Below are 21,382 nucleotides of genomic sequence, written 5' to 3'. Positions count from 1 at the left end.
GTAGCAATTAGGCCATTTCCAAGGCAGACATTCTAGCAGCCTGTCCTATTCTACCTTGGGGTTCTGGAGCTACTGGGTCCCAAGCAAAGCATAGGGACAGCTGATTCATCCTCATTTACAGAGACACCACCTCCCACTGCCAAGCCTGTCTGGGCAAACTGGGCTGTTTCATCCCCAGACTCCCTAATACAAGCGTCATGGGAATGTGGAAAAGTTCTGCAAATTGACTTGGCGGGCCATTAAATGCAGCTTGGACTTTGTAGTAACCGCGTTTCTGCTCATGAGGTTTTTACACGTGTGTGCATACATTATATGGAACGTGTACAGTGCGTCTAGATGCCCACATGCTACTCATGCACATTCCTCTTCAAAATCCCCGTGCACAAGTCTGTGGCACACTCAAGTGGGCAGCAAACAGAAGGGGTTGGAATTCATGTGTTTTGAGCCATCTTGTAAACAGCCATTTGCCTAGGACAAGAAACCAGGTTCATGCCAGGTGAACAGTGGCAAATCCCAGGGCAGCCTGGTAACTGTTTTGCCTGTTTATTTGCCAAACTGCTTGAAACCAGCCCAAAAAGACGTCAGGGACAAAACCTTGATAAAGAAATAAACTCTGCTTTCTGGTATTAAAAGGCAAAAGTGAGATGCAGAAGGTACACTCTTCATCATAAAAATCCACCTTTCTCCCCTGTAGTTTCTTCACCATCACCATCACCACTACCTCCACATAGTTCACAGCAACAGATGTCAGTGAAACCAGCAGAAACTGGACACAAGAAGAGAGAAAGGGTCATCAGATGAAAAAAACTACCTATCTATCAGCACAGGTACAGGTCAACGTGCAGTGAGGAATCATGATGCTCCCCATCCATTCCACCCTATCAACAAGGAGCACTTTTCTGGTAGGGAGTCAAATAATAACTATGAAATAACTTCGCATCAGTGAAGCATAGAATCTGTGGCATTAGCAGTGCCAAAGCCATTGTCTAAATTTCCTGGTACTTTTTCTAAGCTCTATCTCCTGTAACATACATATTCAAGTGTTTAGATTCTATTTTTGCCTTTTTAATAAAATAGGGGAGTGGGGTAAGGGAAGCCAAGGGTGAAGGTATACACTCCCTAGAGTAGAAGATTTAAATAAAAATAAACATAAAGTAAGATGGGTGAAATATAGACTTCACTTATTTCTTCTTATGAGGAATGTTAGCAATGGTTACCTCTGAATGGTGGGATTATGTAAGCAAGTTTTATTTTTCTTCTTTAAACTTTTCTATTTAAAAAATAACTTCTACAATAAACATTATTTTTATTTTTATAATCATTAAAAATATACAATTTGTTAAAATTAAGTACTTTTTGTAATTCTTTTTTTTAAATGTGAAAAAAAGTTGTCCCTCTGATGCCCCCTTTGTGGTGTTTAAAGGATCACCACCACACCACCTAAGACAGGCATATTTACACTCTAGCTAAGACCAGATTTTTCACTTCCCAGCAGCTTTAAAAGTGTCAAGAGCCAACTTACCTGCATCTCCACTTCAGCAGAATCCCCTCTCTGCAGCGCCCCAACTTCCAATTCTGAGACACCTTCACCCGCTCCTTCACTGGGACACTGGCCATCCTGTGTCCAGACAGAACAGATAATCCAGTCACAACAACTCATTGCCAATCAGAGGAAATTCCATGGGCTTATGAGTCAGGGCTCAGGAAGGTCTAGAACATAACTGGATATAAGTGAAAGGATTAGGAAACAAGAAAGGAATAACTCTTCTCCATAGTAGGGAAACCAAGCAAACCAAGGAAAACAGCCTGTCCTTTAAAATGTCTATAATGATGCCAAAGCAATTTAATGGAGAAAGGATGACAAAGTGTGCTGGAACTGCTGGCGATCCAAATGGGAAAAAATTAACTCTGACTCTTACCTCACACCATACAGAAAAATTAACTCAAAATGGATCATAGACCTAAACATAAAATCACAAACTGTATAAGTGATAGAAGAAATTATATAAAAATATCTGTGCAATTTGGGGGTAGGCAAAGATTTCTTAAGACACAGAAAGCAATAACGTAAAAGATAAATCTGATAAATTAGACTTGATCAAAAAGTATCTGCTCATCAAAATGAATACACAAGCCACAGTCTGGGAGAAAATATTCACAAAATCTGTATTTGACAAAGGGCTTATCTCTAGAAAATACGAAGAAATCCTCTCTGTATATGTACATATATATTTTTAAAGGCCAATAAGGAGCTCTCCTACATGCTTGATGGGAAAGCAAAATGGTACAGTAATTTTTCATTAAAGTATGGCAGTTTATTACAAGTCTAAACATATATCCACTCTATGACTTAACAATTACCCAAGAGAAATGAAAGCATATGTCCACAAAAAGACTTGCACAACAATATTCAAAGGAACTTTAGTCATAAGAGCCAAAAGCTGTAAACAGCCCAGGTATCTATCAACAGGAGAATGAATAAACATACCACAGTGTATATTCATACAACAAAACACTACTCAGCAACAAAGAGGAAAGAACTATTGATACACACCAAAATGTGGTTAAGTCTCAAAACATGCTGAATTAAAGAAGCCTTACACAAAAGAGCTCATATCCTATGAGTCCATTTAAATGAAGTTTGAGAAGAAGGATAACTAATCTATGGTGAAAAAATCAGAACAGTGAAGGGAAAGGGAGACAGGGATTAACTGGGAAGGAAGATGAAGAAACTTTCTGGGGCAACACTATATCTAAATCATGAAGGGAGTTGGGTTGCACAGGTATGTAAGCATTTGTCAAAAAAGCATTTGTCAAATGATACACTTAAGATTTGATCAATTCACTATATATTTTTTTCTTAAAAAAAAAAGAACCATAAATTAATACACTCTAGTCAATGATACACATGCATGCTGAAGTGTTTAGGGGTGAAGTATACTGACAATAACCTGCAACTCACTTTGAAATGCATAATAAAACAGATATAGTAAAGTGGTGGGAATATAAGCGTTCATTGTATAATTCATTCAACTTCTCTATATGCTTTAAATTGCTCACTTAAAAAATGTTGGAGGCAAACAGGGATCCGGGCAATGCTGCGGTTGTGGCTGCGTCCACCCCACCGTTTCCTGGACTTGCCATTGGAATGAGGAGGGAGATGTCTAGGCTGGCATGTGCATAGAGTGAGACAACGAATTTGACCGGACCTGTACTGTTGGAACTCAACCAGGAGTTGGGAGGGGTGCAAGTTGTAGCACTCCAAAATCTTATGACTATAGACTATCTACGGTTAAAAGAACATATGGGATGTGAACAGATCCCAGAAATGGGTTGCTTTAATTTGTCTGATTTCTCTCAGACTGTTCAAGTACAGTTGGACAATATCCATCATATCATAGACAAATTTTCACAAATGCCTAGGGTGCCTAAATGGTTTTCTTGGCTTCACTGGAGATGGATGGTAATTATAGATTTGCTTTGTTTATGTCACCGTATTCCTATTATGTTAATATGTGAGCGCAAGTTAGTTAGTAGTTTAAAACCTATACATGCTTAAGGTACCCTACAAGAAGATATGTCAAAGAAATAATCAATCCTCCCATGTTTTCTTCCATATGCTAACTCTATAGCTTTTCTTCTTCCTTCCTAATTACAACCCTTAAATAGAATTCGTGCCTCATATCGAATTTACCGAGTATCATAATTCCTCCAGGTGGTAAAGATACCTCGAGACAAGTGCTGGGCATAGAAGCCACAGGGCATAAATCTGCAAAGAAGTAAAAAGCTAACCTTTTCAAACAATATTGCTTCTCTCTCACTTACCAACTTTACATTTCCCTGTATGGCCCCAGAAGATGACTGGTTAGCCAGAGACGGGTAAGATTCCTCAAGGGAGGAACAACCTAAGACAGGCACAGTCGCAGGGGGCCATCAGGTGAGAGATTGGGAATCAACAGAGGTGAGGCTCAGAACCTCACCCCCCCGTTTTGAGAAATCTTCTGCATCTGCGGATGTTTTGCTGCCCTTGTCTAGCTTGGATTAATACTTAGTCCATAGGCACACACCTGATCATCTACATTTGCCCTCTTACAGCACTAAACTATGTTTTCTACCTTTATCTTGCATCTACCTACCACTTCAGCATTTTATTAAAAATAAAAATAATAATAATAATAAAGGGAGAAATGTGGGATCCACATATAAATCAAGTATAAAAAATCAAACGAATATTCATATTTGACCTGATTGTTTGTAGTTCATAATGTGTGATCAAAACCGAAAGTTTCTGTGATGACTGCCCTTGTACTGTTCACCATGTAAGAATTTATTCACTATGTAAGAATTCGTTCACCATGTAAGAACTTGCTCGTTATGCTTCAGAAGACTGGAGACTGATGAGAATTAGGCTTGAGATGGATTAATGATGGTGCATTGAGCATTGAACCCCCCTATAGTACAGAATTTTATTGTTGTTAACAACCATTTGATCAATAAATATGAGAGATGCCCTCTCAAAAAAAAAAAAATGTTGGAGGCAAGTGTCAATAGTGCTTTCTGGATAGGAAAGTTAGAATAGTAAGAGATAAGCAAATACACCGGCAGTAGGAATGGCATAGTTTGGGAATAGGTTGGAGGGCAAGGGAATAGGGAGAAGAGCTCAAAACCCCTTTGAAAGTACAACTTCGGACAGAATTTTGAAATTGTGGGCAAGAATTTGTAAATTCCATTTCAGACCACCATGTCTCCCATGTTTCCTTGGCTTGCTCCTCTGAACAGCACAAGGTACACTGCTTGGATTACAGTAATAAGGGAAAGAAGTAAGACAAATTTCCTCCAGCCTCTATTATACCTTCATGCTTACCCCCCTGTACCAAGACGCAACCAGCAAGTCCTACTTTCAAGATTCTAACAGATACAGTTTAGAAAGCATGGTTTTGGCAGGCAGAAAGAGAAAATATATAATCCATCCCTAGATCAATGATACTCTACCCTCCTGGCCTCATTTATTTACTTATAAAGAATAATTATTTTGGTAAATAAACTAACATGCATGGGGTTAAAAAATGCAAATAGTATGAATGGTTAACAATGCAAAAATGAGTCTTTCTCCTCACTCCTGGCCAAGACTCCCTGAGACAACCACATATACCCTGTAAATGCATATATATTGGTGTGTGTCTTTATACAAATACCCACTTTTTTTATTAAAGTACCATTGATATACAATCTTATGATGGTTTCACATACACAATACAATGGTTCCACATTCACCCGTATTATCAAGTCCTCACCCCCTCCAGTGTGGTCACTGTCTATCACCATAGTCAGATGTTACAGAATCATTAACTGTACATATATCCACTTTTTAATTTTAAAAATATAAGTTTTACTCATTGCTTTCGTCACTTAACAATATTATCTTGGGAATTGTTACAAAGCAGTACATTTAGATTCATCTCATTCTCTTGAACAGCTGCATAAAATTCTATTGTGTGACTCAATCATCAGTCACCTACTTATTAACATTAAAAGGTTTCTAGACTTTAGCTATTATAAGTAATGCTGCAATAAATACCTTTATACCTCTCTTTATGTGTGAGAATATACCTGGAAAAAAATTACTAGAAATGGTACATATTCAAAGGAAATTGTGTATTTTTTATTTTGGTAGATACTGCCAATTTGTCTTCCAAAAGAGGTTATAACAAATTATACTTCCAATGCCATGTAAGGGTGGTTATTTCTGAATATCCTTGATTTTCTTCTCTTTTTTAAAAAATAAGCATTTTTTTTTATTCTGGAATAATTTAGATTTCCAGAAGAGAAAATTAACAATTAATACTATAGGTACATAAGTTGTATCTCTAAGACTTTTAGGGGACAGATAAAAATCTATCACAATAGCATCCTGGTCCTGATACCCTCATTCACATCCAGCTGCAGATAAGTGCAGTTAAACAGGGTTCACATGATGAAACACCAGGAACAACCCACAACAATAAGAGTTTACAGAAGAGCCTGTTAAACAGTTATTAAAGTACCACCTCACGTCTAGTAAGCGGAAAAACCAGACACTAGCTTTAGTTTGACAGAAAGGTTTAGATATATATTGCTGGAAGTGCACTGATGCAGCCTTTAAGAAAGGAATTCTGTCAAGAAAAGGTGTTAAATGACAGCTTCTGCCCCAGCATTCCCACTTTTGGCAGTATATCACAAAGAAATAATTCAAAAGAAAAAAATATCTTACAAAGAGATTTATAGTTGCAGCTATATATTAGAGCAAAATCTGGAAATATCCCAAATATGTATCAGGGAGGGAGAATGGTGTACTAATGCCATGGAAATTATTGCCACTAGAAGTGACAACTGTGAGGGCTGCAAAACACTTTGGAAATGACCACACCAAGCAATGGTAATTTTAAAACTAAGTCAAATTTATAAAGATATTGATGAGGACACACTACATAAAATTATGACTCCATAAACAACATATCAGAAAAGTTAAATAGACAGTGCTTTAGGAAGTGAGTGTTTAGATATTCTTTTCACATAATTGTTGATAGTGAGGTCTTTTAATTTATCTTTAACTAAGTACTAGATTAAATGAGGTTGCCAAAAAAGCACAGAAGGTAGACTTAGGAAACTGGGATCTGAACCCCAGTTCTGCCTCTTACTAATCATACAACCCTGGTTACCTAACTTCTCTAATTGTCAATTTCTTCACCTATAAAATAGTATTTCAGATGCTTTTTTAAAACAACTAAAATGAAGTACAGTATAAGCCATACACCACATCACTACAAAAAAGGTCAATTATTTTTACATAAACATATGTAATAGTTAATATCCGTTAAAGGTGTTGTCACTAAAGCGAATCCAGTAATCATTTATTTTTCTCCTAACTAGGTTAATTACAACTATTAGAAATTGTTCTTTTAATACTAAACATTAGTCCTCTTTCAGGCTGAATGATTAGGATTTGGGCGTACACATGTCCAAGCTAAGACACATTAGTGAGTTTGTCCACTGGGGGAGTGTGTCCCCGGGTCTCCCGTTCCTGGAGAGCAGCACTGTCAGATGGACCGAGGACTGAGGACAGTGAGAGACGGTCAACAGAATGGACGGAAGAACTGAACTCTTCACACACACACACACACAAAAGATTAGAATTCCTGTCAAATGTTTCCTGCAAATCCCTCACCGATATAAGAGATCGTTGTAGTTCACCTCGACTCTTGAGTTAGGCCTAATAGGTGGTGGTGAAACCAAAACTTCTGGATCACAGCAGGAAGAAAACAAGGGGGAAGGCACCTACATAGTTCCTGAACTGGGATAAGGACAACACTTCTCTCATCTCCCTGATCACTTAACTGCCATTTGGTGACACTTTACTAAGGGTCAAAGCACTGCCCTGAGGGCCTGATCACAGCAGCGAGAAACTTTCAAAGTTGAACTTTAGAAGCAGCTCCCAAACAGCAGGTGCGGTGTCCTCTCCCACAACGAACAGCGTAATCAAAATACACGGCTCTCGTCCTTCAAATCAAACCTCAACTTTTAAAAGCCATTCCATTTGCCTTTGACTTGAGAAATTGTACCACTTTGTTAAAAGCAGCTTTTTAACAACTCAGCCTTTTCATCCCTTTTGTTCCTTCAATCATTTTTGATGGTTAGTTTCCCTAGCTGGTGGCCGAATCTCATCTATATTCTTATTAGCTTCAGCACCTGAAAACTCAGAAGAAATTAAAAGAATCTTCTTTTTCTGAACACAGGTATCCCTCCCTCCCTGGGGACCTGTCACAGTCCAGTCAAAGGGGGTCAAAAGAACAAGGCAACAGAAGGACTTAAGAAGACAGAGCAAGTGCCCCTTGGAATTCAATAAGGACCCTTGTTCCCACCCTTGAAATGCTCTCCGGTTGGCTGTTTCTCCAACAGTTAGTGGTGGAAAGTGGGGGTGGTCCCCCCCAAAATGATTAGTGCCCTGTAAATAAACCTCCCGCATAGCTGTTAAAGCGCAGCGGAATCTCTAACCTGGGCTGTGGGCCTGGTGGAACTTCCATTTTCCCAGCCGTCCCTCTCTTGCCTCGGGCTCATTTTTCCACTTGGGCCCCCCCTCCTCAGCTTTCCGGCACTTAGTCACCATTAGAGTTCAACTGCATTCCTAGGTGCATGACCTATTTTAAACAAAAACAACACAACATGCACCCATAGTAAGCTATCGGGCCCCTTAAAATCTTGGCAACAAATGAGTCCAGAGGGACAGAAATTAATCTAGGCAGTTATCTAGAGTCCTCTTTCATTTCACCTCTCCTGGTTCACAGCCCAAGCCAAAAGCAAATAAATAAACCTAGTCTGAAGAAAAATAGTGGGGTGGGGGGGTTGGGGGTGAAGGAGTGGAAAGTGTAGGTGTATGGGAGAGTCTTAAACCAGTGAGGTCTCTAAGATCAGCAATCTCCTGGATGACAAATCCATTGCTCTCCCTACCCCATCTGGAAGTCTGTCCCCCTGGATGCCACAATGCTACCTACCTGTGTGACTGGCATGATTTCCATGACTTCCTGCTGACTTGGGAATTCTGGAACTGAGGGTGTCTGTCTACACATGTACAAGGCCATCTCAGGGGCACTGGGCTAAGCAGGGGGGACAGGGCTATGCAGATGATGCTTGGGGCTTGGAATTTTAACTTCATACTGTCTCTTGATTTCTTATAATCTTGCTTTCCAGAAAGCACATTTTCCCCCACATTATATCCACCAGCTCTTGTATCAATACTAAGGATTTGGCTCTAATGTACAAATATTTAAGCAGCCCAAGACAAGAAACCTCTAACTCGTCATTTATACTTGGCATTAAACTAAATCTTCCAATGGCCTCAGCCATATAAGTTCAAATATAATTAAGGTTCAAAAACAAATCAGTGAAAAATCATTACATCATATTAAATTGCTCCCCCTTCTGCCCAGGGGCAGGAAGTAGCCCTAACATCCAGGATGAAGTGAGATTGTAGGGAACATGACAGTATGAGGACAGGACCATGTACAAGAAGGGCTTGGAGCAGACTGCAACTTCCCTGAAAGGCCTCCAAATGTCAGCTCACCATATTCATTCAATCCCACTTCCCATGGCTCTGCACTATGCCACAGAATTCCAGCCAAGCCTCTCTTCTACATTCATTCCCATACCCATACCTTCTCCTGTATTGCTAACACCAGCCTCCCTTTGCTTCCCTCTTTGGAGCACTAGTCAATTCACCCATTCTTCAAGATGCAGCTTAAGCCTCTACTTCCCTGATTCTTCCAAACATTCCTCTCTCGTGTGAAGCCTTCGACCAAACCAACTGTAACCCTAGGCACTGTCAGCTTTTCATGATCGTATGTCTTGTTTGTCTGATACAGTCATAAATTCCAAAGGATCGAGTCTTAAACCTCTTAGTACTTCTAAAGGTAGATCTCAACCTGCATGCTGCCAAGCAGTGTGGTATACCAGGAACTCTGAATTAAGTGTGCAATCAAATTTCAAACAATTTATAGAATTTATTTATTCAACTGAAGTGCCACACTTTTATGAAGATTTCTGTCAGACAAACCACTGAGCCACATGTAGCTCATGACACAATCTGCTACAAATAAGAGGATGATTGCATGTTCAGAGGATAATACATGAACTTTCAAAGGACATAAGAGAACAAGTTCAGGGCAGTAAACAGTTTTTTACCCAAGCAATAACATGTCAGATGGTGAACAAATAAATAGGCAAGTTTTTCAACTTTCTGAAACTTGTTTTTTTCAAGAAAGACATTAACCTTTTAATCCTTTAATGTACTATAAAAATTCTAACATCACACAAAACTCTGTCTTAGACACAAAGAGTGAAACCATGGTCCTAGCATCACAGGTATTTTGATGGATACTGCTTAGGAACTGCTTAAGCAAGTTCCCCAAAGTACAATTCTCCCTTTAGCAAGTCACACCTTCAATAAAACTTGCAGAATTTCAGGAGCCTGGACACACTACCTTCAAGTTCCAAAAGTCCTTCCTAAAAAGGTATATAACTTACCACATCTTCAAGAATTTAACCAAGGCCTCCAAATTCTTATGCTAGAGAAGCTCGGGGGAAGGACTCTGAGCAGATAAAGTACCTTAATATGGCACCTACATGTCAAAGCTGTCCAAAATAGTTTCAGAAGCACTGGGCATAATCCTGACTCTTTACATAAGCTTAGGATTTAGAGTTGTATTCACATTCTTATTCATTTCCTCCTGTTATTTGTTCAAGTTTTGTATTTGCAGAGCACTTGATCACTGTGTGTGTTCTACTAGATCTTAAGAGAGATTAGGCAGGGAAAAAAAGAATTTTATGGTCAAAACATCTGGGGCAAACTGGCTGAAACAAAATTAAACAGGTCTATCACAGGACTTCTCAGTGTCTTTAACTTACCAATTGGCACTGGAATCCCCAAGGGAAAGGATGTGGAACACAGCCTACCTACACTCCGTCGATCACAATCAATTTCTCAAAAATCCCGTGGTACAACTTTCAGAAAGGCTGATATAGCACTTTCTGAGAGTTAACAACAGCAAGAAAGGTACCACTATTTCTTGTGAACAGGCCATCCTCTAAGGGAGTAATGAATTAGGCATTTTCATAGACTTTGTTCTTCTCAGTTCTTCAAAATGACTTTTCCCTGGGCTCCCCGTCTGCAATGTAAGGAATAATTACACTGCTCTGCTTTCAGGGTTGTTTTTTATTGTTTTTAATCTTGCAACTGTACTCCATATTAATCACCAAAACAGGTTTTCAGCCCAAGTGGCGAGGCTTCAAAGTCCCTGGTGCCCCTCTAGCCTGGATGAAGGGATGAAGAGAACATGAACCAGACACCACCCAGAAATTTTTGCATCTCCAGTCTCTATGCCATTATGATAAAGTCAAACTGCAGCCAAGGGACGAATGAGAGGTTCTCCTTTGGTAACTTAACTCTGGAGGGAGGCCCCTCTTAAGCACATACACCACCCGTAACTGAATATTGACTCACCTTTTCAATATGGACTTTCTAAAGGAAAAGTCAAGGAAATGTGGGAGGTCAAAGCTGGAGCTACAGGAAAGAAAGAAAAAGAAGTATGGGAAGACTAACTTTCTCTACAGACAAAGAACCCATTACAGAGCTAGTGAGCTGGGGAAATACTCCTTTCAGTGAAATAGCTTTCCAGGAAAAGTATCTCAACATATTTACTCTAAAACAATTTAATTTGCCTGTCCCATCACCTGCCACCCCAACCCCATCCCCCACTCCCCAAAAGCCCACAGATTGTGGATTTCCTCTCATTCTTGGCAGAGTTACCAGAAGAAATATAATACCCCCTTTGGACTGCTCCCAACAGCTGCTGAATAAGATGGGGAGCTGGGGGTAACCTTCCGAAGCTGCCTCTAAAAATGACCGCTCCCCCTGCCAAACCATTCAGCCAGCGAGCAAAAGACTTCTCTTTCTCTATTGTCTTAAAGCAAGGAGAGACCCCACCCCAAAGCAAAAGTGTCCACTAGTCTAAAATACTTGCCTCTAGCTCATCGTTTCTCCTCAACTTGAATGTAAGATGAAATTTCTGTACAGTAAACCGCCTCTCTGTTTTTCCCTAGCATGTATTTCGTGAAACAAGCTTCTACTACTTCACAGGACTAGTATTTTTTGTTTGTTTGTTCAACCCACCAATTTCCAAGTTAGGATTCTTATCAAAGTCCTATTCAGTGTCATTTCCTTGTCTCTGTCTGCCTCCCCAATACCACATTCCTCCTACAGATACACAAAAATCTCCTTTCAGGTCAAGAACCTTGAAAAAAACAGAATTCTAGGAACAAACTCAGCAATGGCTACACTGCACTCCAGCCCTTTTCCCCTTCCCCAACATCATCATACACTAAATGTGCTTCAGTTCTGCTAGAAAAGCCCCACCACACAGCAGAGAGACTTCCAGTTGGCCTTCAGCCTCTCAGCTGAGACCACCAACGAAGAAGTTCATGAATGTCAACTGGGGGCACAGGCAATATCTCTCTTTGCTGAGGAGAAACTGGACAGAGCCTCCAGCATCATTCCCCAAAGGTGACAGCAAGGGTTGACTGAAGACCGTGAAAACTGTACAAGAGCTGGGGGGAAAAATATAATGTAAGGCATGATTTGGAATCGGGGGTGGGGGGGCGGGGAGAAAGCGGAGGGATGAACTGGCTGACCCCAAATGTCTTTTCCATCTCTAACTCCTATGATTCTTTGACCTCCAATTTTGTGCTGCAGACAAGGAATGGAAAGTCAACAGACATGGTGATGTTTTGAAAGAGCCTGGCAGTCTGCTCTTGTCATTTAGTGGCCTTTGCATGTATTTTTTAAGGTGTCTCCAAGCCCTGTCTTCATTTCACAGTTGTCACCTTTCTCAGCAATTTGAGCTCATGTCAAATACCAAAAAAGAAGAAGAAGAAGGAATGTACTGGCAATTAATTGTGGGCTAAAGAGGGGCAGGCACAGGGCCTATTGGGTGGCCTAGACTTCTAGGGAGGAAAATGTGGACAGTTGGATAGAATGAAGAACTGACTCAAGGCTGAAACACGGCAGCCAAGCGTCTAACAAGGGAGAAATTCTTTCTCCTGATAGTCTCATACTGGACATCAGATACAGTTCAAAAATCCACATGACTCAGGATTCATAAACATATTCTTAATTAGCACAATCACCTTGCTTCTATTGATTACAGCTAGGGTTCCATCTGAATCCTATTAAAATCTGAGCAAGACTGCTGAATAGAAAGGACTTTCCTCAAGAATAAACCAACTTTCCTCAAGAATAAACCAAATCTGTGGATTTTCAACCTCACAGAGTGGGTGACAAGAGCTCAGAAATTCTGGAGCTTAGCAAAAATCTCTTTCTGTAGATCAAAGTGAGAGGTATGCCAATTTTCACTGAAAATTCAAAACTTTACTTTCTCATTTTTTTCAAACAATTGATCTCATCTTAAATTTTCAAAATTTACAGGTGCCTGGCCTCACAAAGAGTCTACCCAAATTTCTCCGTTTCATGGTTGTGAATTAGAACCAGAAACTAATCCAATGCCAGGATCAACCCAGAATTAATATTAAACTGCCACACAAAGGTAATTCTTTTCTATGTCAAATAGTCACAAGTAATTTTTTTTTAATCTGTAAGCTTCCTCAATAACCTCAACATCAGTTTGATTTCAGCAGCTCAAACACAATCTTTACCTGAGGTGAAGGTGTTAGACAAAGAAAATTTTAAATATGGAGTACAGAAATATCTTCAGAAATCTCGTTCCCACATGAGTTGCCATCTTGCAGACTACAAGGACTTTGGGTTTCTCCAGTTTCTACCTTGAAAGCTAGGCAAGTTATCCCCTACTATTCAAGTTTTGCAAGCCTGGAAAAGATATAAGCAGCTTCTACACTCTCACATTCTTGGAGGAAAAGGACTCAACCATTCTCCCAGTTTGCATCTGGCAGTACAGGCTGCAGGAGACCATTGCCTACTTCCACAGGTGTGTTGCTTTATTAATGTTAAAAATGTAAGTTGAACTCAACTTTAACTCACAAAACCATTAAAAATAAGGCCTTTCCAAAACAGCTTAAGATAAATACATCCATATATAAAACATTCCAATGAACTGGAGAACAAGTACATGGCTCTCCTCCCTATGTAAGGCAGAAGGTGAAGAAGCAAGCCTAAGCTACTTTAAGTTGCTAATGGTTTTCTGAAAATCACTGTAGATGTATTAAATGTAACCAGTCAGTAATGCCTTCTCCATTCAGAGTTAGGAAACTTTATGCTTTCTGGGCCAAAAAAATGCTCTTAGGGGCAATCATTTTAAAACAAACAAACACACTCTGCTTATCTGTGTCCATCTCACCACTCTGGGACGTTAATCATCACTGAAACAGATACCCTCTTCCCCTGCCTCAAAGAGTTCCAAGCCTACAAGACGCTGGCTGAGGAATGAATGTACATCCCAGGGCATACACCTCACAGCCTTACTCCCTAAACACCTATTATTAATTCTAGGCAAATCTATCATAGGTAAATGCAAGAGAGCACCCAGGTATTGCTAAAAGAATATTTAAAATCAAACTCAAGTTTGAAAACATGTAGGGCTTTGAGAGGAAGAGGATCAAGTTAGCTTTCTTTAACATAAGACTACCAAAAGTACTTTTAAAAAACCCATAGATTTATATACACGGACAGACTTTTTTCTTCTATCCTTTGCTCTCGGTCACTTTCAGTATTAGAACTTGCAGGGAGCACCTTTGTTCTGCCACCTGTCATACTGTCTGTCTATCTGCTTCTTGCATTCAGCCTATATTGTAAACTGACAGTTAAATTTCACTGTTTTATTCTTGAAGACCGAACTAGGTTAGTTTTTCCCCAACTCTTTAGGGAAAACATAAAAGATGGCTATATGAAACGTTTCCTTGATTTTTATATTAAAGATATTTCTATTCCCCCAGGCTTTATAAAACCTTCAAACAAAACTGATTTTAAACCAGATGACAGACTCAAAGTGTCTTCGTGTTTACTTTTTTTTAAAAAAGCTCAGGATACCTACCCATGTTCACTGTTTGGGCAAGAGGCCTAAAGGAAAGCAAATTATTTGTTTGTAGTTTTAAAGTGTCCAGAATGCCTTCAAGCACATATCAGACCATTAACAAATCACAAGGAACCAAAGCAGTTCATCTTACTCAACAAAGCTATGATGGGTTAGGAACAGCTAAAGTGAATGGGACTTGCCCTGGGCCGGAAGGTCAGTAAACCTTAGCTGTTTGTATTTCTGAGAATCAAGAGGCTCTTTGGGGAAGAAGTGTGAACCCTAAGCTCACAGGTTCTGCTGTCCTGTTTCCAAAAACATTCAGGAGAGGTGAGAGAAGTAAGCTGTGTGTGTGCATCTGTATGTTTGTGTGTTCCCCTACCTCCTGTCTTTAGGCAGTACCTCCAAGTCCAACTATCTCCACTTTTGCTATATACAGATTGCCTAGAGGCAAAGCCAAGCAATTAACAAGTTCCATCTTACAACAATTTATTAATTGCCTACTATATGGGGACACTGTCCTAGCACTCACACATTACTACATTTAAGCCTCATTTTGCTGGGTATGTTATTCCCATTCTTTATAAATGATAAAACTCCAATCCAGTTAGATACACCTCTGTGTTGTGCTTATAAAAACATCCCACTGTCCAGTCTGCAGTTAATTAGCCCAAAGCATGAACTACAAGCAGCCATACTCTCCCTGTACTTTGGGCCTGCTCTCCCTGACACTCTATGAAGACTAGGGTGTATGCTGTCTCCCTCCAGAGATATCAACCACCTTCTTGATGGCTTATCACATCTATGCAGCTGTCCAGAAACAGACTACACTGGTAAACACTCAATCCACCTGCTGTAGCACACACAACTTCTCCCCTCAACACAGAAAACACAAGCAGTGACCTCCCTCTTTATCAAGTGCTGCGGTAAAACAACGTTCTTATAAGGAATAAGACACAGGCAAGAAATCAAAACACACATGGCTAATAAACAGTGAATCCGTATCACTTGGCAGTCCCAAAGTGCTTTATAAACTCATTTTCATTTTGTTACTGTTGCTTACAGCATGCACACTCATTCCATTATCGTTTAGAGCATTTGAAAAGGAAAGCAAAATAAACATCAATTCTTCCATTCATTCATTCAGTCAGTCTCGGTAAAGAGACTGGGCTTGGGTTCCAGTCTTTTTAGCCAACTTCTCTGACAGGTCAACTGATGCGTTCTTTGAAAGAGCTTTTCTTATAAGAAATGAAGATAACAAGACTGCATGCAAAAAAAAAAAAAAAAATCCCAAAGAATTATTATCATCAAAAACTCATACTAGAATTAATAAGTTAAGCAAAATGACCAGGTTCAAAATTCACAAAAGATTATGGTAATCTTGTACATCATTAATAATGCCCAGCTAGAAAGCATACTGAAAAACAGACTGCATGCCCAATAAAAATAAAATGTATGACATACTTACAAATACTGAGGAATAAATGTAACAACAAATATGTGGGAGCTTTACAGTGAAAACCACAGGAACTTTTGAAAAGGCAAAGAATTTTTTTTTGTTGGGAGGATGAATGAAGAGTGGATACATGACACACAAAAAGCCAACATAATCTAACCCTAACAGATATTAGAATCTATCAAAAACCTACAATATTTAAAATAATAATTGAAAAATTTATCATTGGAACAACTGAAGAGTCCAGATATAGATCCTATATATATATATATACACCCACACACATATATATGTATGTACCTATGCACACATAAACTTAATATTTGGCAACGTAAGCTTTCTGAAACAAAAGGAAAGATAATTATTTAAGAAAAGGTGTAGTGATAACTCTGTAGCCATTAGGAAAAAAAAGTTGAACTCACCCCTTGAACCAAAACAAAAGTAATATTGATGAGTGTTAACTATTTACAAAATCAAATTATAGGAAAACCAGCAGAATGTCAAAAAGAAGGCTTAACAGGTCTCCGGAGTAATTATAATTTCTCAGCTTTGAGGTACAAAAAGAGAAAAGAATAACAAAAAAACTGACAGATTCTGATATATTTAGATGTAAAACTCCCATAGGCTAAAAACAGTAAAGTTAAAAGAACTGACTGGGAAAAATATTTGCATCAAAGATGACAGACTATAACCTAATATCTGTAGGCTAATAGCCCACAAGGATCCCAAATTTATAAGAAAAATACCAAAGAAAGAAATCCTGCCATTTGCAATAATATGCATGGACCTACAGGGTATTATGCTAAGTGAAATGCATCAGGCAGAGAAGACAAATACCATACAATTTCACTTATATGTGGAATCTAAAAACAAAACAAAATGAACAAAATAGTAGTAGACTCAGACACTGAGAAGTGACAGGTGGTTACCATGGGTTAGGGTTTGGAGAAGGTGGGTGAAATAGATGAAGGGGATAAAGAGGCACAAAATCTCAATCATAACATAAATTAAGCACGGAGATGAGAGTACAGCATACAGAATATAGTCAATAATTCTGTAACATCTTTCTGTGTTGACAGTAACTGCACCAGTTGGGTGAGCATTTAATGTATATAACAGTTGAATCACTATGTTGTATACTTGAAATTAATATAATACTATTTATCAACTATATTTAAATTTAAAAAATTTTAAAGAGAAAGAAAACATCAAGACCCCAATAATAAATGGACTAAGTACAGACATTCTTGTGAAACAAACGCATGGAAAAATATTTATCGGGTCAGTGGTAAAAGATATGTAAAATAAAACTGAGATACCATCATATCCCCACTGAAATAGCAGACTTTAAAAATTCTCACATAAAATTGGCTCAATCATTCTTTGCTGGCACCACTATAGCCTCGTATAACACCTTTACAAACCATAACCTTTGATCCATTAATGCCAATCTTAAGGAACTATTTCAAAAAGACATATGTATTATATGGTATGTGACATATCTCAATAAAACTATTATCCAAAAATGCATTATTCATTTCATTGTTATCTATAATAGCAAAAAGCTGGACACAACATGAAAGTTTAATATTAGAGGAATGTTTTTAATCTCATTGTGGTACAGCCCACAGGCATGCATTCATGCAAATATCTTGCCAGGCTCGGTAAGACAGCAGCTAAGTAGGGGGAAGACATCTCAGTTGAAAAGTAATTTTCAAAAATGAATACTGTATAGAGGTGTTGGTATCATGGCTTCTTATGTGAAAAAAAATTTTTTTTTAATTTTAATGTTTTTATAGTGTATTCGAATTACTTTTTTTTAAAACCCGAATTGGATTGCATCCGAAAGCTTTTACTCCCTCAATTCCATACATACTTTTCCCTTCCTATTTAACAGCGTAAGTGGTTCAAGAAAGGTTTTCATTTGAGGGTCTCAAATCCTCCAAAAACAAGCCAGATTGCAGTAGCATGCCTTTGTATATAGCCTAGACCTAATCTTCCCCGTCATAAGCAGGTACCCTTTTTTGTGTCCATCTATCTGTATCAAGTTATAAGGTGTGGCTGACACTTGGACCAAGGCACTTCTTTTAGGGACTGAGCCCCGAAGCCTAACAATCTTTAGAAGAGGGCGAGGGGATGAATGTGCACAAACACGTTCTGATGGACCACATGGAGCGCACGGGTCCTAGACCTAGACCGGAGGAGGCGTACAAAGTCGCAGACCAGCCGGGCTCCCCTGAGTGCTGAGGGACACAGGCAGTCGACGTCTGCGAAGACACAGTTAAAAGCTGAAGGCAGTGCTTAAGCTGGCTAATTGTCAGAAACCTCCGAAGGGGACGGTACTGACTGAGGGATGCTCTTCCTCAGATGGGGGTCTCCGAGAAACGAGGGGCGCTCAGGGAGGGGTCTTGGCGGAGGCCGGGTCTGGGCCTCAGAACCGAGGTGCGTCACGGCCCCAGGCCGACCAGGCCGCGGCGCCCCGCCCTTTCCCGGGACGCGGGCCGGCCAGGGGCGGGGAGCGGGCGGGCGAGCGGGCGCTTACAGGTCGGTGCCGAGCCGCGTGAAGCCGGAGTTGAGCGAGGCCCGGGCTATCCGGCGCCAGAGCAGGTCGCAGCTGGTGAAGCGCCGCAGCCAGCGGCACACCTGAGCCAGGCGGCCGAGGGCCCGCATGTCCAGGTAGGAGCAGATGAGCAGCAGCAGCTCCTCCGGCAGGCGCCAGAGCGCGGTCCCCGCAGCGGGGCGGCCGGCAGGCTCCCGAGCCGCAGCCTCCTCCTCGGCCGCCGCTGCCCCCGCGACGCGGCGCCAAGCCTGACCCTCGCGTCCCTGTGCTCTCTGCGGCCGCGCGTCCTCCCGCCGCCCAGCCCTGACCCTCCACTCCCCCTCCTTCCCATCCTCTCTTCCTCTGGCCTCCTTCCCGGCCCGTACGGCCCCCTCAGCCGCTGCGGTCCTTCTCGCCCCTTCCTCCACGCTTCCGCCTCCCTCTCCCTCCTCCCGCCGGCCTGCCCTCGCTCCCGCCTCGGCCCCCAGCCCCGCTGCCGGCTGCGGCCCCGCTTTCCCTTCCGCCCCGCTTCCTCTTCCGCCTTGCCCCGCGCCCGCTTTTCCCTTCCCCTTCCCTTTCCTGCGCTTCCCCCTCGCTGCCCTCCCTTCCTGCAGTTTCCTCGCCTCCCCGCTGTCGCCCTCGCCGGACCCGCCGTTCTCGGGGTCTCCCGAGCGGCCTTGGCTGCCCATGAGCGGCCGCGGGGCCGAGCCTAAGCCACCGCCGCCGCCGCCGCCCCAGGAGGAGGCGACACCATCTCGTACCAGGTCACATGGGGCGGCGCAGGCCAGGACGTGGGCCCGCCCCTCACACCCGCGACGGTGGAGCTGCTTCGGGGTGCGGGCCGCCCGGGGAGCAGACCCCCTCCCTCATCCCCTGGGCCGCCTGGAGCGCTTGGTAGAAGCACATGCATTCATTCGCCTAGCATGTGAGGCCTGCTAAGGACCTTGCCCAAGGCCACAAGAGGATCTTATACTTTCAAGAAGCATCTAGTTGGAGCCACAAGAGGATCTTATGCTTTCAAGAAGCATCTAGTTGGAGCCACAAGAGGATCTTATGCTTTCAAGAAGCATCTAGTTGGAGCCACAAGAGGATCTTAAGGATCTTATGCTTTCAAGAAGCATCTAGTTGGAGCCCCTGCCCTCAGGAAGCACCCACTCGTGGCCATCCCTCTCTGGGAGCCCTCCTCATCCTCCAGTTATGCCTCTTTTTCACAGGCTACATACCAGGGACGCACAAAACTGCAGCCCTAGAAGTTGGCAGATTACTTGACCTGGGCCCTCCCACAGGGTTGTGAACCCGGTCCTGGCAGTGAACTGGTATTTTAGACATTTGGGAAAGTTGCAGTCCTCTAGATCTTGAATCTGTAACTCCCTAGTCATGTATCGGGATCAGTGAAGCTAAGGTTTCTTATTATTCACAGAGCAAATTTAAGTGGATTCTCCAAGGTCGCCCAGGAACCCTCCCCCACACCACCCATCCCATGCACAAGGACACCAGTCTGAAGGGAGAGCTAAGAAAAACCTAGAAATCTAGACATGATTTCCAACACCGTCTCTCCCCTAGTCACACGTGGCTGTTAGGCATTTGAAGTGTGGCTAGTCCAAAGTGAAGTGTGCTGTCTGAAACACACACCAGATTTTCAAGACTTATACAAGAAAATGTGAACTATCTCATTAATGATTTTGTATTAATTACATATTGAAGTGATAAGATTTTTGATACATTGAGCTAAATAAATTTTAATGTAACTACTAGGAAATTTAAAATATTTGTAGCCCAAATTATTTTTCTATTGGACAGCACCAGGCTAGGCAGTAAGATTTGGGGAACAAGAAGATGCCTATCCTTGTCTATCTTGTACCCCCAATCCTGATAGGAAGGATTGGAGGGGTTTTATTTTGTATTTACACCTTGAGACCCATTTTCAGGGAGCGAAAATGAATGATAAATCACCTCTGGAAATTGTTCAAAACCTAGGAGAGCCAAGGAGAGACCAAGGGAAGCGACGATGCTGCACATGACTCTGCAGAAGCATCAGGTCACAGGGTCAGACCGGAATCTGGCTTTGCCCTAGAATTGCTTTTTGATCTTAGCAAAACAACAACAAAACCCCACCTATCTTGGCCTTTCAGTGTTCTCAGTCTGTAGTGGAGATAATGCCTCTGCCTTACTTTCGAGGGATAAATGAGATGATCCCTGTAAAATGCTTTGAACTCCTCTAAGAAAATTCTCAATAATAGTTACAGGTCAAATCCTGTTACAAAAAAAATACCCTTACCGAAAAAAAAAAAATCGAAGGCTTTGTGTAGAGAAAGATTTCCAAACTCCAGCCAGTCATCTACTTATTCAAAGCAATATTTGATATGACATTTTGGTACAACTAAAGAATTTAAGCTATCTCTTAGAGATCATTAAAAAGAAATTTACTTATTCACAGGTATCATACTGTTAGAAGGTTGTTTGTTGAAGTAGGAACACTGCAAATTGAAGTAATATCATCAACTCAACATTTATTGATTTTTGCTACATTTGTGTCCTACGAGCCACTCTAGAAATAGAAAGACAGAGATGAATACAACACATAGGATCTTTTGCTAAGATCCTGTATTTTGTGTTCACATTTGTATTAGACATGTTTATAATTTCTTTCACTGACTATTTTTCAAACCATTCCTTTACAGAGTAAAGTAGCGTAGTTCATCCACATGCACCTAGTTTTTATTGGAGGGCTTGAAGGCACAGAAAATTATTTAATTAACCCAACATAAATGAAGTTAGTATTAAAATCCACAGTCACACAAGTACAATGTACTCTTT

The 21,382-nt window shown here is 41.0% G+C and overlaps 1 protein-coding gene across 1 annotated transcript in view; it reads right to left on the bottom strand.

The window, feature by feature from the left end:
- The window catches only part of FBXW4 (F-box and WD repeat domain containing 4), a 77,926-nt gene extending 58,633 nt beyond the window's left edge, over nt 1-19,293 (bottom strand). Inside the window, exons 1-2 of the mRNA XM_017674342.3 lie at nt 18,569-19,293; nt 1,523-1,618 (exon numbers count right to left, since the gene is read on the bottom strand). Coding sequence (XP_017529831.2) covers nt 1,523-1,618; nt 18,569-19,254 — 782 coding nt within the window. The 5' untranslated portion in view covers nt 19,255-19,293. The remainder of the gene's footprint in view (nt 1-1,522; nt 1,619-18,568) is intronic.
- Nucleotides 19,294-21,382: the final 2,089 nt, after the last annotated feature.

Source organism: Manis javanica, chromosome 7 (assembly GCF_040802235.1).
Source record: "Manis javanica isolate MJ-LG chromosome 7, MJ_LKY, whole genome shotgun sequence".
In the NCBI taxonomy this organism is placed as follows: Eukaryota; Metazoa; Chordata; class Mammalia; order Pholidota; family Manidae; genus Manis; species Manis javanica.
The sequence above is the reverse complement of the archived record's forward strand: the minus strand, read 5'-3'. Positions and strand labels throughout refer to the sequence as shown.